General features: G+C 31.0%; 1 protein-coding gene across 1 annotated transcript in view; it reads left to right on the forward strand.

Moving 5' to 3' along the window:
* LOC114333649 (follistatin-related protein 5-like) overlaps positions 1-20458 on the forward strand; it is a 523352-nt gene that overhangs the window by 61361 nt on the left and 441533 nt on the right. Inside the window, exon 2 of the mRNA XM_050651204.1 lies at positions 2466-2561. Coding sequence (XP_050507161.1) covers positions 2466-2561 — 96 coding nt within the window. The remainder of the gene's footprint in view (positions 1-2465; positions 2562-20458) is intronic.

Raw genomic sequence — 20458 nt, forward strand, 5'->3', positions numbered from 1 at the left:
ACATTTTATTTTTACATGCGATAACCGGCTGCGACACTACGTCCGCAATGTACAGAAGGGGCAAAACGTTAGTACTTAAATTATTCGAAAAAAAAAAAAAGATTTGACTGACTGCTGTGAAGTTTTTACAGTACTTGATTCTACACCGCAAACAATAATTACGGAAAGAATTCGCTTTCTTCTTGCGGTTTATGGAGCTCAAAAAAAAATTATTTGCTTGATAAGTACCGATACTTAACTTTTGTAAAAAATACGCGAAAAAAGAAACAAGTACAACTATCATGTCTTCCTCCAACATCAGCATCTGCTTTTCAACATTTGTATCGAGTATATTATCAAGTTCAAACATGGCTACGCAATGAACTGAATCCAGAAGACTGGGGTTGGAAATTAATAGATAATACTCTGGAACCGATTAAAACCTTACTCCCACCTGCTCCAGAAAAACTCCTTAACACGATTTTTTGCAATTGCAAAAAAGGTTGTAGTGCCAAATGTGGATGTAAAAAAGTCGGGTTGCTGTGTTCTCTAGTGTATGTCCAGTTTAGTACAACAGAGGAAGACTCAGGAAGACAAAGGATGACTCAGTCACATTTGAACAAATTTTGAACATCCAGCAAGAGGAAGAGGAAGAAGATGAAATCGAAGAAGACTTGACTGTTGAAGTAGACTTTCAAGAATATGAATCTGATTAAAATATCTAAAGAAATTAAAACAATAGTTAACCTAATAATCAATAGCAATATCAATAATCAATATCAATAATAAGGTAATATCTAGAACTTGACCGGTATTGTTTCCTTAAATTATCCTAAAATTGTCAAAACAGTTAGTGGAGTAGACCTACAGGGGAAACCACGGTAAAAAAAACGCGCCGAGTACACTACCTCACAGGTGGTGTGGAAACGTGTGCATATCATGTATAATGTGACTCTTTGAACCGCGATATTTCAGGAATGGCAACTCTTAGGAAAAAAGTAGTAAGGACTATTTTTGTAGAGAATTTTAAGATCTACAACTTTGGTTTAAGGTTTTTTTGATAAAACTTACCGTTTTCGAAAAAAATCCAAAAAATCTCAAATTTTGACCTTTGACCCTGAATAACTTTTGACGCACACATGGGATCGATGGGGACTTTTTAAACTTTATTTGTTATGATATACCCTAGCTCTCCACCAAAATTTGGCTCTCCGGCAATTTTTGTTATTTGAAATGTCTATATAGACCGGGTTATTATTTGTACCAGTTAATGACTCGTTATCTATAAAGCTAGAGAATGGTGTAGTTATAGAACTTAAGCAGCAAAAAACGGATGCTAAGGTTGAAAGGATCATAGTGTCAAGATCATGTCAAAAAGTCACCATCCAGGTAATGCTATGATGGGATTTACTATACATTATTTACGAGCAAACATTGGAGACTTCATTATATTCACCATCATTGAAACATTCAGCATAATTATTAAATCTGCTGTTGCGGGATACAAAAAAAAAGAAGGCAAAAAACTTACAGCAGCTTGTGGGCTTGTTTAGCTACACTCACTTTAACTAAAGTTGGCCCATTCTGCATTAAATTAATCATTACTTTTGATTTACCTCGTACTATTTCATTCACTGCATACTATCACCAAACAACACTACTGCCAAAGATACTTTTGATCCCAAAAAATGCTCAAATTAAACAAATGGCTAAAAAACCCGTATGGCTTGTCTCCTTCAATTTATTGGCCTGACTCCCTCAAGATCTAATTCGACTATAGTTTTTTAAATTGAAGCATTAAGAATCAGTTGGGTTAACGTAGCGAGAACCCAACGCAAGATGGCGATCCTGGCAGGAGTGTATATAGTGTTGGAGCATCATCATGTAATGTTCGCATTTCCAACTAGAGCTCGACAGGGCTTAAATTCAACATCTCCCCCAAGAAAACACAGATATTACTTCTCTATTATCCAATAGACTTTTCTAAGACGCAGTTATTACAGCAAAAGAGCTGTTCGATGCAATTAAGACAAAATAAACAAACACTCATGTATTGAATTTTCGTCAGATATTCTAAAACGCAAAACGTTTATGCCTATAGCAACTATTGGTTTTTATGAGATACAGGGTCGCATAAAATTTATTGTATGTATGTAATTTGTGTAAAAATGTAGAAAAATGAATTTAATTCGCGTTTAAGTACAGTACAATAAAACATCCAACATTATTCCATTTGTTACAGCTGCAATTGCACCAATTGCATCAAGTACTTGCATTAAATATCTTTTATCGGCCCCATATTCATAAATCATCTTTATTTTTCAATTCCTTAAGTAGCTAGCAACTAGCTACGTAATTTCCGAAGCTGCCCTAAATGTAGTATGCGATTAGAGTCAGCGAATGGCGCAGTATTATGGCATTGCTCTAATATTAAATTGTCACTGTTAAGTATTTTATCCTCATAATAAGTTATTTTCTTGTTTCAGATGGCGCTTTTTACTATTAGTAGAGCGACTTCCTCTTTCAGTTCCGTTTTTCTATTGTTCCTGTTCTTTTCTTCAGCGCTGACGTCTCATATCAAGGTAAGTCTTTTTACTTGTTTTATATTTAGTGGTTAAGAAGTTATTATGTTATTTTTGTATTTTGTATAAAGGGTTATAAAGTAGGTATCCAATGGTTTTAGCGGTTTTAATCAATAAAATTGTAATTACTGTTGTAGTATACCTACTATAAACTCATTTAATACTTAAAATAATTCATTAATTAAGCATAATTAGAGAAAATATTTCAAAATGTGCTCTACTGAAAAATATTTTTATCAAAAGTGTTGCCTGTGTAGCGTTTTACTTTTTTCAAGTTTAAAATTTTGGTTAGAGCTGTACTCAGCCGCATTATTCCTTGAATTTTATATCGTTAACTTTCGTGTGTTGGCTAGTTGGAAATTCTTTCTGGTGTATAGACAGTTTTACTGATATATTACGCATTATTTTCAAAACTTCCAAAAAGTCTATGAAATCATTGGCCTAAAATAAACGCAGCTGCACTTCTCTCCTTAAACACCCCTTTGGAATGTTCATTTTACTCATCGAATGTTAATTAGTCTGGCGAACTATAATAAATAGAGGACAGCCCCCGATTTGACAACCACACACTTTTAACCTGCGAGATCTATGCCAAATGTATCAATTATTGAAAAGACATATCCTATAAATCTAGAAACAATCTTCCCAGAATTTTTCGAATAATCTTTTTTGAGAACGATTTCCAGAGTGGAATTCGAAACGTGAAACAATGTAGCCGTGATTTAAGAGGCATAATATGGAATCTATGTCATATTTGGAAATCCATATACTAATATTATCCATAAATCCATATATCAATATACATAATATGGAATATCCAATATTTGAAAACCATGTCATATTATCATATTTGGAAATATACAGGGTGTAACAAAAATACAGGTCATAAATTTAATCACATATTCTGGGACCAAAAATAGTTCGATTAAACCTAACTTACCTTAGTACAAATGTACACACAAAAAAAGTTACAGCCCTTTGAAGTTACACAATGAAAATCGATTTTTTCCAATATATCGAAAACTATTGGAGATTTTTTATTGAAGATGAACATGTGGCATTCTTATGGTAGTGGTATCTTAAGAAAAAATTATAGTGAAATTTAGACACCCCATAAAAATTTTATGGGGTTTTGTTCGTTTTAACCCCCCCAAAGTTTTGTGTACGTTCCAATTTAATTGTTATTGTAGTACCATTAGTTAAACACAATGTTTTAAAAATTTTTTTGCCTCTTATTACTTTTTCGAAAAGTCAGTTTTTATCGAGATATTTTGCATATTTGTCAAATCCACCATATTTGTATATGGCTAAGTACGATTATGGAGACTTGATAATAATAGGAAAATTTATTTATGATTTACATTTTAGGTATATTTTGAACCATATTAAAAAAGAAGCCACATCTCGATAAAAGGTGCCTTTTCGAAAAAATACGAAGAACCAAAAAAGTTTTAAAAACACTGTGTTTAACTAATGGTATCGCAGTAATAGTTTAATTGGAACGTACACAACCATTTGGGGGGTTTAAAGGAACAAAACTCCCATAAAATCTTTATGTAAACATATTAGAAAAGAAGCCGCAACTCGATAAAAACTGCCTTGTCGAAAAAATACTAAGAGCACAAAAGTTTTAAAAATATTGAATTTAACTAATGGTATCACAATAATAATTTAATTGGAACGTACACAAAAGTTTGGGGGGGTTTAAGGCAGTGGCGTACCGATAGATCAATGGGTCCTGGTTTCAGGTGGGATATATTATATATATTATATATTTATAAAAACAAGCTAATTTATAGTCCACTATTTACTCACGGTTTTTGCTTTTAATTTTAAAGAACCACTTGAATTGAGATGAAATTTGGCATACACAAATACATATATAACATAGCTAACATGCCAAACAAAAAAAGTGATATTGTGCCGATATGTGTTTTTGCCCTGGGGTGACTTTCACCCCTTCTCGGGGATTAAAAACATACGTTCAAGATAAGTCCGGAATTGGATATAAACTGACTAATTTTAAGCAACTTTTTCACTAAGTCAATAATTTTCGAGTTATTTGTGAGTGAATATGTTCATTTTCAACAAAAAAAAAAACACGTTTTGACACGGTTTTTCGCAAATAACTCAAAAAGTAAGTATTTTATCGAAAAAAATATTTTTCGTAAAAATATAGCTTATAAAAAACTGAAAAAAAAGGTGTATATACGAAGTCTGTATACCCAGTAGGAGCAGAGATGTAGATAATGAAAAGTACATTTTTATTCGTCAAATTCCAAATCAAATATTTCAACGTAACATATCCAAAAAATGAAAGACTTTCCGGAAACAACTCATCACAATTTTTTTTTAAGTTTTTAAAAAGGCTTTATTTCTGTTTTTCTCAAGTTTCTAGCATCAATATTAAGTATGTAACGCTCAAAATAGTTAGTCACTACCTTTTTTTTTGGTAAAAAAATCGTAAAAATCACCCACTAATTACCATCCCAAATTAAATTAATCGTTACCGCGTCACAATTTAATTGCCTTATGTATTGTTTAGATTTTAGATGATATGTAAGATTTATCGGTTCAATGTGCTCATTTGTGAAAAAAATTTGGTTTTAAATAAAAAAAAATTAATTTTGAAAAAACATTTTTAATATCTTAAAAATTATTGGTGATAACAAAAATCTCAACTAGTATTATAGGTTTTGCTATCGTGAATATTTTGGTCTGTTTTTCTGAAGACAAAAATTGGTTATATAAGATTATAAGATATGGCTGTTCAAAAATTTGCATACACTTGTGATTAGTGACTCGTTTAAACCTATTTAACTACAGCCTTTTCAAAAATAAGCACTTTGAACCAACGAATCTTACACAATATCTTATAAACTAATATAAACAATATATAGGTAAAGTAATTTGTGAAGTGGAACGATTAATTTCATTTCGGGTGTTAATTAGAGGGTGATTTTCACGATTTTTTTATCAACCAAAAAAAGATACCAACATTATTTTGATCTTAACTTACTTGCTTTTGATGTTAGAGTTTTTTAAAAAACAATGGACAATTAAAACAGTTTTTGATGAATAGGTATTCTTCGTTTTTATTTATACTTACCTACACAAAAATTAAAATTTATTAATACCCCAGGCTGTGGGTGAAAAAACGTGATATAATTCAGAAATTTTTGAAACCTATCAGGTGTTGTAAAGGACGATGCCAGGAATAACTTCTACTAAAATGTAACCAAAAATATTGTGCGCTTTTTTTTTAATTGCGATTTTCATTTGTTAAATTTGCAATTTTTATTGATTTTTAATTTTGTAGCTTAGGATATTGATTTTAGAGAAAAACCTTTTTATAGAAAGTTGTAGTAAATTAAAAAACCTACAATTTGAGGTACGGCAAGTTTAATTTGGTTAATTGGTTAATGCAAAACAGCCTTCGAAAGGTCCAAAATGACCGTTTTTTACAATTGCATTATTTATTTTACAAATCATTTTTTTTATTTTTTAAAGCTTTAAAATGAAGATCTTTCAATTCCAAACATAAAAAAAATTGTAAAGCCAGATTAACGAATTTGTTGCTTAGATATTATAAATTGTTTATCCCAAGAGATCAAAAATGTCGAAGGCTATAACTTTTTGAAAAAAAAAATCGTAGGAAGTTTGTGAAACATCCAATCTCCTACGAAAGAGTTATGTTTTCATAGTCTGATGTAAATAAATGCGTAAAACATTTTTAAACCTCTAATTTTTGGATTTGAAAATAAGGGGGCAAATTTCGTTATAAACATTTAGAGCTGAAGCGGCCCTGTACATCCTATGAGTTTTTAACTTACATATTATTGTTGCTGAAGATGAAACGAAGATTTATAAAAAAATAAAAAAATTCTACGACCAAGTGAAGCCGAGATAATTTTTGGGTTTGAAAATAAGGGGGCAAATTTCGTTATAAACACTTAGAGCTGAAGCGGCCCTGTATATCCTATGAGTTTCTAACTTACAGATTATTGTTGCTAAAGACGAAACGAAGATCACAGCCTGGGGTATAAGCAGTTACATTTCCTAGTGTGTACTTGTGTAGTTCAAAATGTCCTCATCAAATTAAAAACAAAAGAAGCAAAAAGTGCGTTAGAGCGGGCCCCTGCGCGGCCCGGGCCCTGGTTCCACGAAACCCGCGGAACCATGCTCAGTACGCCACTGGTTTAAGGGAACAAAACCCCCATAAAATTTTTATGGGGTTCACAAATTTCACTATAATTTTTCTTTAAGATATTCCTGCCATAAAATGCAACATGTCCATTTTCAATAAAAAATTTCTAATAGTTTTCGATATATTCGAAAAAATCGATTTTCATGTAACTTCAAAGGGCTGTAACTTTTTTTATGTGCTTATTTGTACTAAGGTAAGTTAGGTTCATTCGAACTATTTTTGGTCCCAGAATAGGTTATTTAATTTATGACCTGTATTTTTGTTACACCCTGTATAGAGGGGTATAAAAATTTTACTGTCATCAGTATACTAGTATTACTTATTATAATACGAAACTTTAAAGTCGACCCAAATGTGATCCTTGAGGTACCCCACGAACCCCCAAGAACGAGTCCCCTAACATGAAATTTCCATTTCCATTTCCTGATTAAATATTTTTAATTTCGCAAATATGTAACAAATACTTATAACTCTTTGTGATATTTAGCCTTCCAACCCTTCCTCCATCCCGATAAAATTGAGTCCGTATTTATTCAACCCACGCCCCGCAACGAGTTTAACACTTTTAGTCTTTTGAACTGTACCCTTTTAGCTGTACAACTTTCCATAATAATATCCTTTCCCAGTGATTAAATTTATTAAATACAATGGAAAGTTTCCATACAGCCCAATTGAGTTTGGCAACATTTGTTATTTTAGGATACACAATATCCTGAGCGTATTTAAAATCTGACGGGGTGGAGTATGTTCGGTAATACTCTGGGCAAATTATAAAAAAACAAGAAAAAGTTATTTAAAAAATAAAAAATACTTCCTTTGTAGGTAGCATATAAATTTTTATTAAACAATTTTTCTTAAAAAAGTTTCAAGTTGGACTAAAAGCTCACCACAAAAGTTTTCGGTCTTATCAGACCATCATCAGGTTAAACTCCAGATCTTAGTAGTTAAGACTATCCACAGAAATTGGTCACATGACTTTTTTATTACAAAATTTGAGCCATTTTGGCTAAATAATTAAAAGCGACATTAAGTCGATGTAAGGAACCGACTGGGTTCCTGCTGTCTCACACAACAAGCACGTGTACCATGAAGTTTAGAGCATAGATGAAGAGATCATTGTAAAATTTTTAATCTTTAAACATGGACTTAGCGTCGCTTTTAATTAAGCCCAATTGGCTCAAATTTTGTCATACAAAGGTCATATAGCCAATTTCTGTGGCTAGTTTCAACTACTAAGATCTGGAGTTTAACCTGATGATGGTCTGATAAGACTGAAAACGTTTGTGATGCACTTTTAGTCCAACTTGGACTTTTTTAAGAAACCATTTTTAATAAAAGTTTATATACCATCTACAAAGAAAGTTTTTTTACTTTTTAAGTAATTTTTACTATTGTATACATACAGCCAATTAGAGGGATCCCCCTTTTAGAATTGCAACGTTCAAAATCGGTTTACGTAAGAAAATGTATTTTCTCGGTTTCCCATAGAGCACTTTTCTATTTTTTTAATCCTAAGTAACTCGAGTAAAGCCACCTAACTAACGCATTACTAAATGCCAAAGATGCTTTAGTTTTAATATAATAATAGTTATTTATGATATAAGTGTTAAAAATACAATTTTAAGGCACGCATGCGAAGGTTTGCAGAATGAGCAAAGCGAATTCTGCAATTCATATGAGTGCCTTAAAAATGTAATTTTAACACGTATATCATACAATATTTTTTCTACGTCTTATATATCAACAATTATAATTTATTCATTCTCAATTACAGGACAATACCTACAAAAACTTTTACTTGAACTTGACTGATATTCCATTTTTATATTTTTCTTGACATTACATCAAAACTGCCTATACTGTCAATACGTAAATCATAATAACTATAGAATAACATCTACTTTTATTGTTGTATATTCTAACAAATTTTAATAGTTTTTTTCTACAATCGTGTTAACAATGCAATAATACAGTTTAAATTAAATTTAAAAAACCTTTTAAACCACCTTTTTCAAATTGCGCAAGTTGTACTATTAATATTAATGTTAATAAATGAAATATAAATATTTTGACGAGTCACAATTTGACAGTTCACTTTTAACTGCAGTGCCTTAAAATTTTTAAAGCACTATAGTTTATTTTTTAACAGAAGGAGTAAACTAAAAAGACAGATTCACACCCAAGAAAGTCACTAGAATAATAACCAAATACATCTTCTTTTTTGGTTGATCCAGTCGGCTCTCAACGGTAATCCATAAATATATATACGTCTCTAAAGAGTTGCAAAGACAACTGCTTTTTATATAAAAGCAGACTAACAATCTAAAAATTAAAGGAATAACACAGAAAACACAAAAATCGCCGATATAACTTAATTAACCTATGAAATGTCACTAGTGTCAAAATTTGATAAATGTCATTAGTGTCAAAATTTTATAACAGTGGCGTAAACTTGCCTGCGGTTGGACCAATTACAAACAAGCAATACAGCGCGGTAAATAGTGCCATAAAGTAGCATTTTTAACGCTCCTATGGAGTACTAAAAATTGCATTTTTAGCACGGTTGTAGAAAAATTTATTTATTTATAACAAAACAAAACTACAATATTTTTCCCGTTACAGAATTTTTTTTTAAAAACTTACCACACGTGTACCTTTTAATGTTCAAAATACCAAAAATATTGTCATTTGAAAGCTGTATATTTATTTAAACAATATTTGTTAAACAAAATTAAACATTTTTGTTATAATAAATAGATATAAAAATTTGTATGGGGAAAGAGGACCGAGGTAATGGTTAGAAGAATACCAACCTATTATTTATAACTTCGTCGAAAATGGCGGTCAACTTTGACCTGTTGTATCTCAGAAACCACTCCTCGCAATTCAACTTTTTTTCTTTTAAAAGAAGCACCCTGCCGCGTCTTTTCCAATGCCGTTTTCTTAATTTAATTTAATCTAATAGTTGCTGAAGCCAAAAAATTGTTTATATCTTTTAAACATTCCTGTGGCCGCTTAAATAGTTTAATTTCAATTCTGTAGGGAAATTTTCGTCCAAGGAATCGGAAAAAAATATTTCCATGCAGAATTAAATTACGATGAATTTTTATTTGAGTATTTTTTGCTTTTAAGTTAAAATCTTCGGAGTTACAGAGCAATAAGGGTCTTTACTGACGTGGTGCATATGTTATAGTCAAAGCCCGAATTTCGGGCACTCCTAGGTTTGACTAGGCAATCCTGAGGTCTGACTGACGGTCTTAGTCAAAGCCCGAAATAAATAACAGTTTCGGCCTTTGACTAGTCAAACCTAGGAGAGACTAAGTTGGTCAGGCAAAGGCCGAAATTTAATTTTATGAAATCGGGGTTTGACTAGTCAAACCCCGATCAGCTATTAAAATGTCGTAATTTGTTATATCAGGTTTAATAAAACGTCATTTTTTAAATTTAGTGTTTATTATTTTTATATTGTCGTAATTAAAATAAAAAAATAGTATTTATTCTCACATGTTGAGGCATTATGACATTTAGATTTGCACATAACGTTAGACCTTTTACATTTACATAATTTTGAAGAGCATTTCTTATTGCAGTAGCATTTTATAAAGCCTTGTCCTCCAAATTTAGAATCTTTTGTACTAATTTCTCTTAGAGAAAGCTTAACGTCTGGAACATCTTTGAAATTAAGTAAATTCTCTTTGCATTGTCTTATTTGATTTCTTGAAAAAGTGTGTTTACTTTTCCTTATTTCGTACCAACTCTATATAAACCGTCAATTGTTTTATCGTCAACTGTGAAAGAAGATATTGCAATCGGAGAAGAAACTAAGGATTACCAGAATACTAACAAAGCCCCTGGACCGTCGTCACTAGGAAAGGAAGAAAATGGTCCAACAATTCAGGTTACTTCTTCAGACGTGGTTTGTTGTATTTGCCAAAAAGTAAGCTCTGACGCACGTACGTGCATAATTTGTAGTCAGGTGGTACATGTTGTATACGCTGACAGCACACTTGGTGCATACTATGAAGGTTTTGAAAGAAAAGTTACATGCATGCGTTGTGCACACAGAAAAGATTAAAATAAATAAAGGAAAGGCGATTAAAGGTCTTTATGCCCAGGCTAACGCTATGGAACAATTAAGTGAAAAAAAAAATTCCTCCAATTTCGATCGGAAAAACTGTAACAATTCCGATCCCTACCTTTGATACAGCCAAAGGAGATGCTCGAAATATTTTGGGTATCATACAAGATAAAACAATAATTGACGGTTTATATAGAGTTTGTACGAAATACGGAACAATAAACACACTTTTTTCAAGAAATCAAATAAGACAATGCAATAAAAATTTTCTTAATTTCGAAGATGTTTCTGACGTTAAGCTGTCTCTAAGAGAAATTAGAACAAAAGATTCTAAATTTGGATTACAAGGCTTTATAAAATGCTACTGAAATAAGAAATGCTTTTCAAAATTATGTAAGTGTAAAAAGGTGTAACGTATTGTGCAAATCTAAATGCCATAATGTCTCAACATCTGAGAATAAACACTAGTTGTTTTATTCTAATTACTACAATATAAAAATAATAAACATTAAAATTAAAAATTACGTCTTATTAAACCTGATCTAATAAATTACGATATTTTAAGCTAGATCGGGGTTTGCCTAGTCAAACCCCGATTTCATAAAATTAAATTTCGGCCTTTGCCTGACCAACTTAGTCTCTCCTAGGTTTGACTAGTCAAAGGCCGAAACTGTTATTTATTTCGGGCTTTGACTAAGACCGTCAGTCAGACCTGAGGATTACCTAGTCAAACCTAGGAGTGCCTGAAATTCGGGCTTTGACTATAACACATACACAATTTTATCGCCAATCATAAAAAACATTAACACTTACTTAATTACATCTTAATGAAAAAAGAGTGTATGTACTTGGTATGCACGTAAGACGTTATACTTCTATTATTATGATTTCAACGAAATAAATATATTTTAAACAGTTAATCGTATTTTTATTTAAATATTAAACCAATTTTAACACTTAAAATAAAATACCAAAAATTAAAATACCGTTAATAGTTACGTTATGTTTATGAATTGTAGCCTACCGCAGCGCAGTTGCTTTTCCCTTGATGAATAGTAGAAAATCTAAATAAATATATTTGCTAACAAATTATCATTAATATCTGTCACCGTCCTATATACATAATTTTATTAATTTTAGACCAAATAAAAATTTCGTATGACAGTTATGACGATGACAGTGACAGAAAGTTTTTGCATGATGGCCGATTTCGATGTTTAATCGATAGTTGTTATCAATATTGAATAAGTACCTAATTCCTAAATCTATAAAGTTTTGATTTATGTTTTATGTATATGTTACGGTAAATGTGATTAAATGGGAATTATTAATAATTACCGGTTACTATTAATACAACCCGAATAGCAAGGTAAAAGTAATAAATATACCAGAAATAATCACATTGACCGTATAATGGGATTTATCTCATTATTTAGATATTTTAGAAATCCTTAAATTACCTTAAAGTATTCGTTAGATGTTTATTTATAAAACAATAAATATTACGCATATTTGTTACAATAATTGCAAAGTAGAACACCTCAGTTAAAGTCCACGTTTTGCTTACTCAACAAGGTTGTGATTATTCATTTTGACACACTAACGAGAATATATACAAACATATTTACATAACGAAGTATTTGATAAATATGGGAACACGATCAGATTTGAGTGATTAGTGGGTCAGTCGAATTAGTTAGTTAGGCTTGGGAGGTTGCTGCCGTTAGAGCAGAATAATGTTCTATCCTATCAACTGAATACATTTATATGGTATTACTTCAATCAAATAAAGTAGTATGAGTACATAGTGCCTTCCTGTTAAACAAACCCCATTCCAGTATAGTAAATATCCAGCTACCACCATAACCGGTTATTATTAATAAATCCCGTATTCAAACGGTAAACGTGATAAATGTTGAATACCAATAAGTTCTTAGAAGCTTGTGGGGTGGAGGGTTTACTTATTACACGTCTATACTAAATTTACAATCAAGATGCAATAGAAATAAACAAACCAAGACACGTTAAATGCTACTAGAAGTACTCCTGAATTATAATTTACAATGTACCCATATACATTGTAAATCCCAAATCATGATTCCCAAAGTTTATACATTGTAAATTATGATTCGGGGGTGCTCCTAGTAGTATTTAACATGTCTTGGTTTGTAAATTTCTACTGCATCTTGATTGCAAATTTAGTATAGTTAGGTTTTTTGATTGATAAGTTCTGTTTAACTGTCTGTTCTGTTTAAAGTTCTGTTTAACTGCCAAAATACGAGTTTGTTAATACATATTTATTACATGTCTAGTTAGAATTTTTGATTGATAATTTTGTTTAAGGGCATAGGCGCAAAATGTCGCCTGACAAAATGTTCAATGGGCTTTAAATGTATTTATTTTTTTCGAATCCTAAGAAAAGTAATAAATATTTTTGAAAAATTTAAAGGCAGAATGAAAGGCTTCATGATTACCGAGGGACGAAAGTCCTGAAAACTTCTATAATGTTTATTTTAATAAGTTACAGTTATTTTTAATTGCAAATATTTCATTCAAAAGAAATTTTTTATTCTGATGGACTTGAGGCCCTCGGTAATAACGTAATTTTTCATACTGCGTTTAAATTTTTTAAAAATATTTATTAGTTTTCTCATGATTCCAAAAAAATGAATACATTTAAAACACATTGAAAATTTTAACAATCGACATTTTGCGCCTTTCCCCTTAAGTGTTTAACTGTTTTTACTTATTAAATATCTAGTAAGGTTTTTTTTATTGATAAATGTTGTTTAAGTGTTTTAACTTTGTTACCAAATAAAAGTCTAGTTAAATAGGTTTTTTTGGTTGATAAGTGTTGTTTAAGTGTTTTAATTTTGTTACCAAATACAAGTCTATTATTACTTGTTTGTTACCAAATATAAGTCTAGTTAGGATTTTTGATTGATAAATTATGTTTAGGCGTTTAACTTTATTACCAAATTCGAGTCTGTTTTTACTTATTACATGTCTAGTTAGGTTTTTTGATTAATAAGTTCTGTTTAAGTGTTTAACTTTATTACCAAGTTTCATAAATAAACAGTAGCGAAGCCCAAAATGCGTATTTATTACATTTACCGGAGCTGTTAGGATAGTATTAATAATAACCGGTTAATCTAATTATAAAGGCATTATTAATCACATTGACCAACTGCTAAGGTTATTATTAATACAGACCGGTTATTATTAATACAGACCGGACTTATTACATTGACCGTAACATATATAATTGAAAAATACTACAGAAGTTTACTTTCTGACATAAATTTAATTAATAATAACTTAAATTTTGTACAATATTTTTAATAATTAAAGTAAATAAATTTTAAGTTCACTCAAATAAATAATAATCGATTACTGCCATCGACCACTTACATTAAATCTCAGTTTATTTTGATTAATCGCGGCAGGTAAAGTAAAATTCTTCTTTCAGTACAATAAAGTGTTACTTTACTGCCGCAAATGAGGGCAAATGAGTACAATAATGAATGACTTTAGTGACGGTGGGCGATAAATATATTTTCCTTGTTTTTTTTCTAATTTACCCAGAGCATTATTTTAGGATACACAATATTCTGAGCGTATGTGTGTATTTAAAATCTGACGTGGTGGAGTATGTTTCGTAAGTTGATACAAAATATAATGGAAATGTAATAAAGACCGTAATAGAAAAGGAACACTTTATATATATGTATGTATTCAGTGAGTTTGTACCAATCGCATTTTATTCAATTTTGAGGACAATAAGATTATCCGTAGATTTTGTGGGAGATGGTAGGCGCTTTGTCATCGGTGAATATCTGTTTTTGTGATGGAAAAAGGTTTTGATTTTTACGGAAACACTGAATGATCTTAAATTATTTTTATATTTGCACGACTTTTATATAACTATAAATTCTCCACGTGTCTTTTTGTTCGAATTTAACACAGTTATACAGGAATAGGACAACGCAGATAAAAGTTGAAAATCTGCAAGACGGCGTAACAAGGTATTAATACAAAAACCAGTAAAATAAAAAAATACAGAAACACAAATACCATCCAAAGTAGTGTTGCCCAAAATCGGTCTTGGTCTTGCAGTCTTGGTCTTGTTCTTGCGTTTTAGCAAGACCAATACCAAGACCAAGACCGCCTTATTTTAGCAAGACCAAGACCAAGACTGACCGTGCAAGACTTGAGCAAGAACAAGACTAAGCCTGCGAGACTCTTGCGTCTTGCAGTTTGAGTGTCGTTTTATGGAATAATATAGGGTGTAACAAAAATACAGGCCATAAATTTAATCACATATTCTGGGACCAAAAATAATTCGATTGAACCTAACTTACCTCAGTACAAATGTGCACATAAAAAAAGTTACAGCCCTTTGAAGTTACAAAATGAAAATCGATTTTTTCCAATATATCGAAAACTATTGGAGATTTTTTATTGAAAATGAACATGTGGCATTCTTAGGGCAGTAGTATCTTAAGAAAAAATTATAGTGAAATTAAGACACCGATAAAAATTTTATCGGGTGTTCTTTTAAACCCCCCAAACTTTTGTGTACGTTTCAATTTGATTATAATTGTAGTACCATTAGTTAAACACAATGCTTTAAAAACTTTTTTGTCTCTTGGTACTTTTTCGAAAAGTCAGTATTTGTCGAGATATTTTGCATATTATTTGTCAAATCCACCACATATTTGTATATGGCCACATATATGTTATGTTCATCTGGATATGGCTAAGTACGATTATGGAGACTTGATAATAATAGGAAAATTTATTTATGATCTACATTTTTAGGTATATTTTGAACCATATTAAAAAAGAAGTCTCATCTAAATAGAAGTGCCTTATCGAAAAAATACAAAGAAGCAAAAAAGTTTTAAAAACACTTGGAACGTACACAACCATTTGGGAGGTTTAAAGGAACAAAACCCCGATAAAATCTCTACGTAAACATATTAGAAAAGAAGCCGCAACTCGATAAAAACTGCCTTGTCGAAAAAATACTATGAACCAAAAAAGTTTTAAAAATATTGAATTTAACTAATAGTATCACAGTAATAATTTAATTGGAACGTACACAAAAGTTTGGATGGGTTTAAGGGAATAAAACCCCCATAACATTTTTATGGGGTGCACAAATTTCACTGTAAATGCCACATGTCCATTTTCAATAAAAAATCTAATAGTTTTTGATATATTGGAAAAAATCCATTTCCATTTTGTAACTTCAAAGGGCTGTAACTTTTTTTATATGCATATTTGTACTAAGGTAAGTTAGGTTCATTAGAACTATTTTTGGTCCTAGAATAGGTGATTTAATTTATGACCTGTATTTTTGTTACACCCTGTATATTATGTTCGGGTATATGCTTAGAGACTATGAGATACAAAAAAATATGTAACAAAAATTTGGAAAATTGGATTTATTCGCATTATGAACAATACGATGAACATAGACATACCGAATAAAAAATATGAACACTTATTTATTGGATACGTACTCAGAGGTCATAATAAATTATTATACAATGTAAAAATAAAATATTTCATTCTTTCCTAATATAAGACGACGCCTTCGCTCCGAAATTAATTACAATTGAGCAATTGTCTAGATTTTGAGAATAGCAACCTTTCATAAAATAATCTTCTTGTGTTGTGTGTATAATAATATCGCATTGAAACTTTTAAAGAAGTATGTCGCCTATAAGGTGATAAAAATATAATACGAATACCATATCCAATATCCACTGTTACAGTTACGGACAACCACTCAATTGTTTTTCCTTATCCATATCGTAAAGACTAAACGTCTACTTATAAACTGTTTGCAAAGTGTGCAATTAGATATTAGATCAATCGGCCAAACAAAATTTTTTGCTGAAAAAGCACTAGATAAGATAATGCCTGGCTACCCTGTATAGTCTATGTATGTGTGATTTTGCCATTGTTTTTTTATCGTTAATGAAGAACTTATGAGAGGATGGGCGATCGGGCTGCAATAAAAACTAAAAAACAATGTTTTTTAAAATGAAATAAACAAATTACTTATCGACAACTGATAAATAAAGTTTAAACTTCAGTTTAGGCACTTCGAGATTTCGAAAATAATATTTTTTACTTGTGTTTTTGAGCCATGAAAATCGTCATTTTTCAATTTTTTTCAGTTTTAAATTGTTTATAACTCGGAAACGAATAACTTTAGACAAAAACTACAGAAGACCTTTTTTGTTCCATATGATTCAAAGAACCTAAAATAAGTTAGCCAGGGCTGAAACAATTGATTTTTATAATTTGTTTAATTTTTTTTTAAATAAATATAGAAATAACTCAGAAATTACGGCATTTCGGTATAGGAAATATTACATGAAAATTAGTTAGTAGTTATTATGGTTCAAAATGCAAAAATATACAGGGTGTTCTATTCGAAATACGAAAGTTCATTATATTTTCAAAAAAACGCAAGATCTGACAACAATCTGTAATTACCACTATAATATCGGCCGCATTAGGAGACCATTAAGAAACAGACTGACTCCCGTGGGACATGGTAGATAGCCCAGTTAGTTAGAGTATAGGCAGGGATAGTTTAGTTAGATCGTGGGTTAAAACCCACCTAATGTGAGTTGTCTATTAATAAATAGCAATATGCTAGTGGGTAACTGCGAGACTTGCAAGACTCTTGCTGCAAGACCAAGACCAAGACCAGGTGTACTGGTGCAAGACCAAGACCAAGACTGTCCAAGTCTCGTCTTGGTCTTGAATTTGGGCAACACTAATCCAAAGCCATGGAGTCGAAGAAAACTGGGCAACAATTAAAGCAAACATAAAAAGAAAACAGCTAAAGAAACTCCTTGGTGAAAGAAAAATAAATGAAAGTAAGTCTCTCCCCAAGCGAAAAACTTACCTGAAATAAATGTCGAACAAGTCACAACAGGCGTACGAAGATTACAATAGAAAAGATATGAAACAGGTGCACTTATTAGAAAAATTAAAAAACGACCACTGGAAAAGGTTTTCATAAGATCTGGAGCTTGATTATCATGGTTTAAAAAATAAATATGGCATTTTATAAGAGGTTAAAGAGAGGAGGTGAAGGGATTAACAGGAACCAATGATGTTGGAAATACAGACACCAGCAATTACCAGAAACAAAGAAGTCCACATTATTAAAATATGGTTTGTTTGTGACTATTAGACTTAGAAAAAGACACCAAGAAAAGTATACGGCCGGTGTGAGAGGAAGATTGCACATGGAGAATCAGTAAAAACGATGAGATTAATGAATTGAATGAAAGGCACGATATTGTAAGATTTGTTAAAAACTAGAGACTGTGGTGGCTTCGAAACATGCCCAGAGACAAGAATATGCAAAATAGAAGCCGATAAGAAGATGAAAAAAGGAGACCCAGAACGATAGGGTTGGATATCTTGAAAGACGATCCGAAAACTATGAATGTATGACAATGGAAGAGAAGAGCACAAGAGAGCTCCGAATGGAAGGGTCTGAATGAAAGGGATGGTTATGATGACAAAAGAATACGAAGCACGAGAAATATAAATTTCTTTCAAGATAATTTTATTTTATGGTAATCAGTGACGTAACAAACTCCGTCAGGCCCCCCCGCAGAATTGGAAATGGGGCCCTCTTTAAAAAATTACTAAATGCGACATGTATAACAAATACCTATATGTGTTACAGCCCAGTAAATCAACGTAAAATATGGCGATACCGTGTAATTTTCAGTGTCACCACCGAAGTGGTCAACTCAAGACTTTTCGAGTTATTTATGAGTACAAATGTTTATTGTTCAACAAAAAAAAACACGTTTTTAGGCGATTTTTCGCAAATAATTTGTACAGTAAGGGAAAAAACTCCTTACTGTATAATATAATATGTATCAAAAGATGTATATAATTTTAAATAATTTCAGTTGTTACAAAAGATATTGTTTCTAAATATGCAAACAAAACGAAGGTTGACTAATGCAGTTTTGTTTGTGTAACCTCGTAGAGACTCACGTATAATTTTACTTTTCAAAGTCCAAATTATAAGGAGATATAAGTAGCCCACAGAGGGATTGATAGATTATTATTATAGTATTGTTATTATTCAGATCGTTACTATGATAGTGAGCCGTCCTGCGAGAAGGGTGTCCTATAGGACCACCCCGCAAAACAACATCTTAGTAACCTTATGTTGATTGATGTTATAAATCGTAAATAAAGTTATAAAGTTAGAGTCAGTGTTTCAACTCGACATTCAACCCTCGCAAGATTATCATGGCAATCTACCAACGTAACAATACCAACATAACAAATTCAAAGTGTAAGTATTCGATCGAAAAGAATATTGTTAGCAAAAATGTATCTAGCTTATAAAAAAATGAAACAAAAATGAAGTCTATTGACTCGGTAAAACAAAAGTTGAAACTCATGAAAAAATTTTCTTATGCGTCAATTAAAAAAATTGTAAAAGTTTCCCTACTTAGCACCCCAAATGAAACTAATCATTATCGTCTTACAAATTACCTAACTTTTTTATATGACCTGTAAGTTACACCGGTTCAAAGTGCTTATTTTTAAAAGGGTTCTATTTGAAGGGCTTGAACGAGTCACTAATCACGAGTATATGCAAATTTTAAACAGCCATATCTTAACCAATTTTTGTCTTACAAAAAATCAAAATAAAGTCAAAATATTTATAAAAGCAAGACCTATATTTCTTTACTCTTTAAGATTTTTCGTATTACCAATACTTTTTAAGTTATGTTGAAAAAAGACATTTTTCCAAAATAAAAAATTCATTTTTTGGTTATTTCAGGTTAAAATATTCGATTTGGAATTGGACGAATAAGAATAATTTTTCATGAGCGTTAACTGCTTTTACTGTGTCGATAGACTTCATGAATAAGTAGACCATTTTTTTTGTATCTTATAAGCTTCAATTTTGCTACAAATATTTTTTCGATATCTAATATTTAATTCAATGAATACTTATTTTTGAGTTATTTGCGAAAAACCAGTCTGAAAACGTTGTTTCTTTTTTGTTGAAAAATAAATATTTTCACTCGTAAATGACTTGAATAGTATTAAATTAGATAATGAAACTCTATAGAACAAAATTTGCTTATAACTAGTCAATTTATACATTTCCGGGCTTATTTTAAACGTATGTTTTCACCCCAGCGAGGGGTGTCACCCCCGAAGTAAAATCAACCAACGGCATAAATCCAACTTTGAAGTGGAGTGAAGCTAGAACCTAAATCCAAATTATCAAGCAAATACGTCCTTTGTAACGATAATTTCACTCCAAAACTGTCATTTACTGAGCTATTACTGGTGTATTCATGCATTGTTTATGACGACTTATATTTTTCATCTTTATTGGTATAGAATAAAATAGAACAAAAATTATTAAATAACATTAGTATTATTCTCTTAGATAAACAACTTTCTTCGTGCACTATCTACTGTCAGCGAATATATCTACAATTTTATTAATTCGGATGGACAACTTCATTTTCAATACTGCACTGCTTAAAAAGCGTATGTATACAAATAATATAACAACACATTTTTACATAT

This window comes from Diabrotica virgifera, chromosome 5 (assembly GCF_917563875.1).
Source record: "Diabrotica virgifera virgifera chromosome 5, PGI_DIABVI_V3a".
Lineage (NCBI taxonomy): Eukaryota > Metazoa > Arthropoda > Insecta > Coleoptera > Chrysomelidae > Diabrotica > Diabrotica virgifera.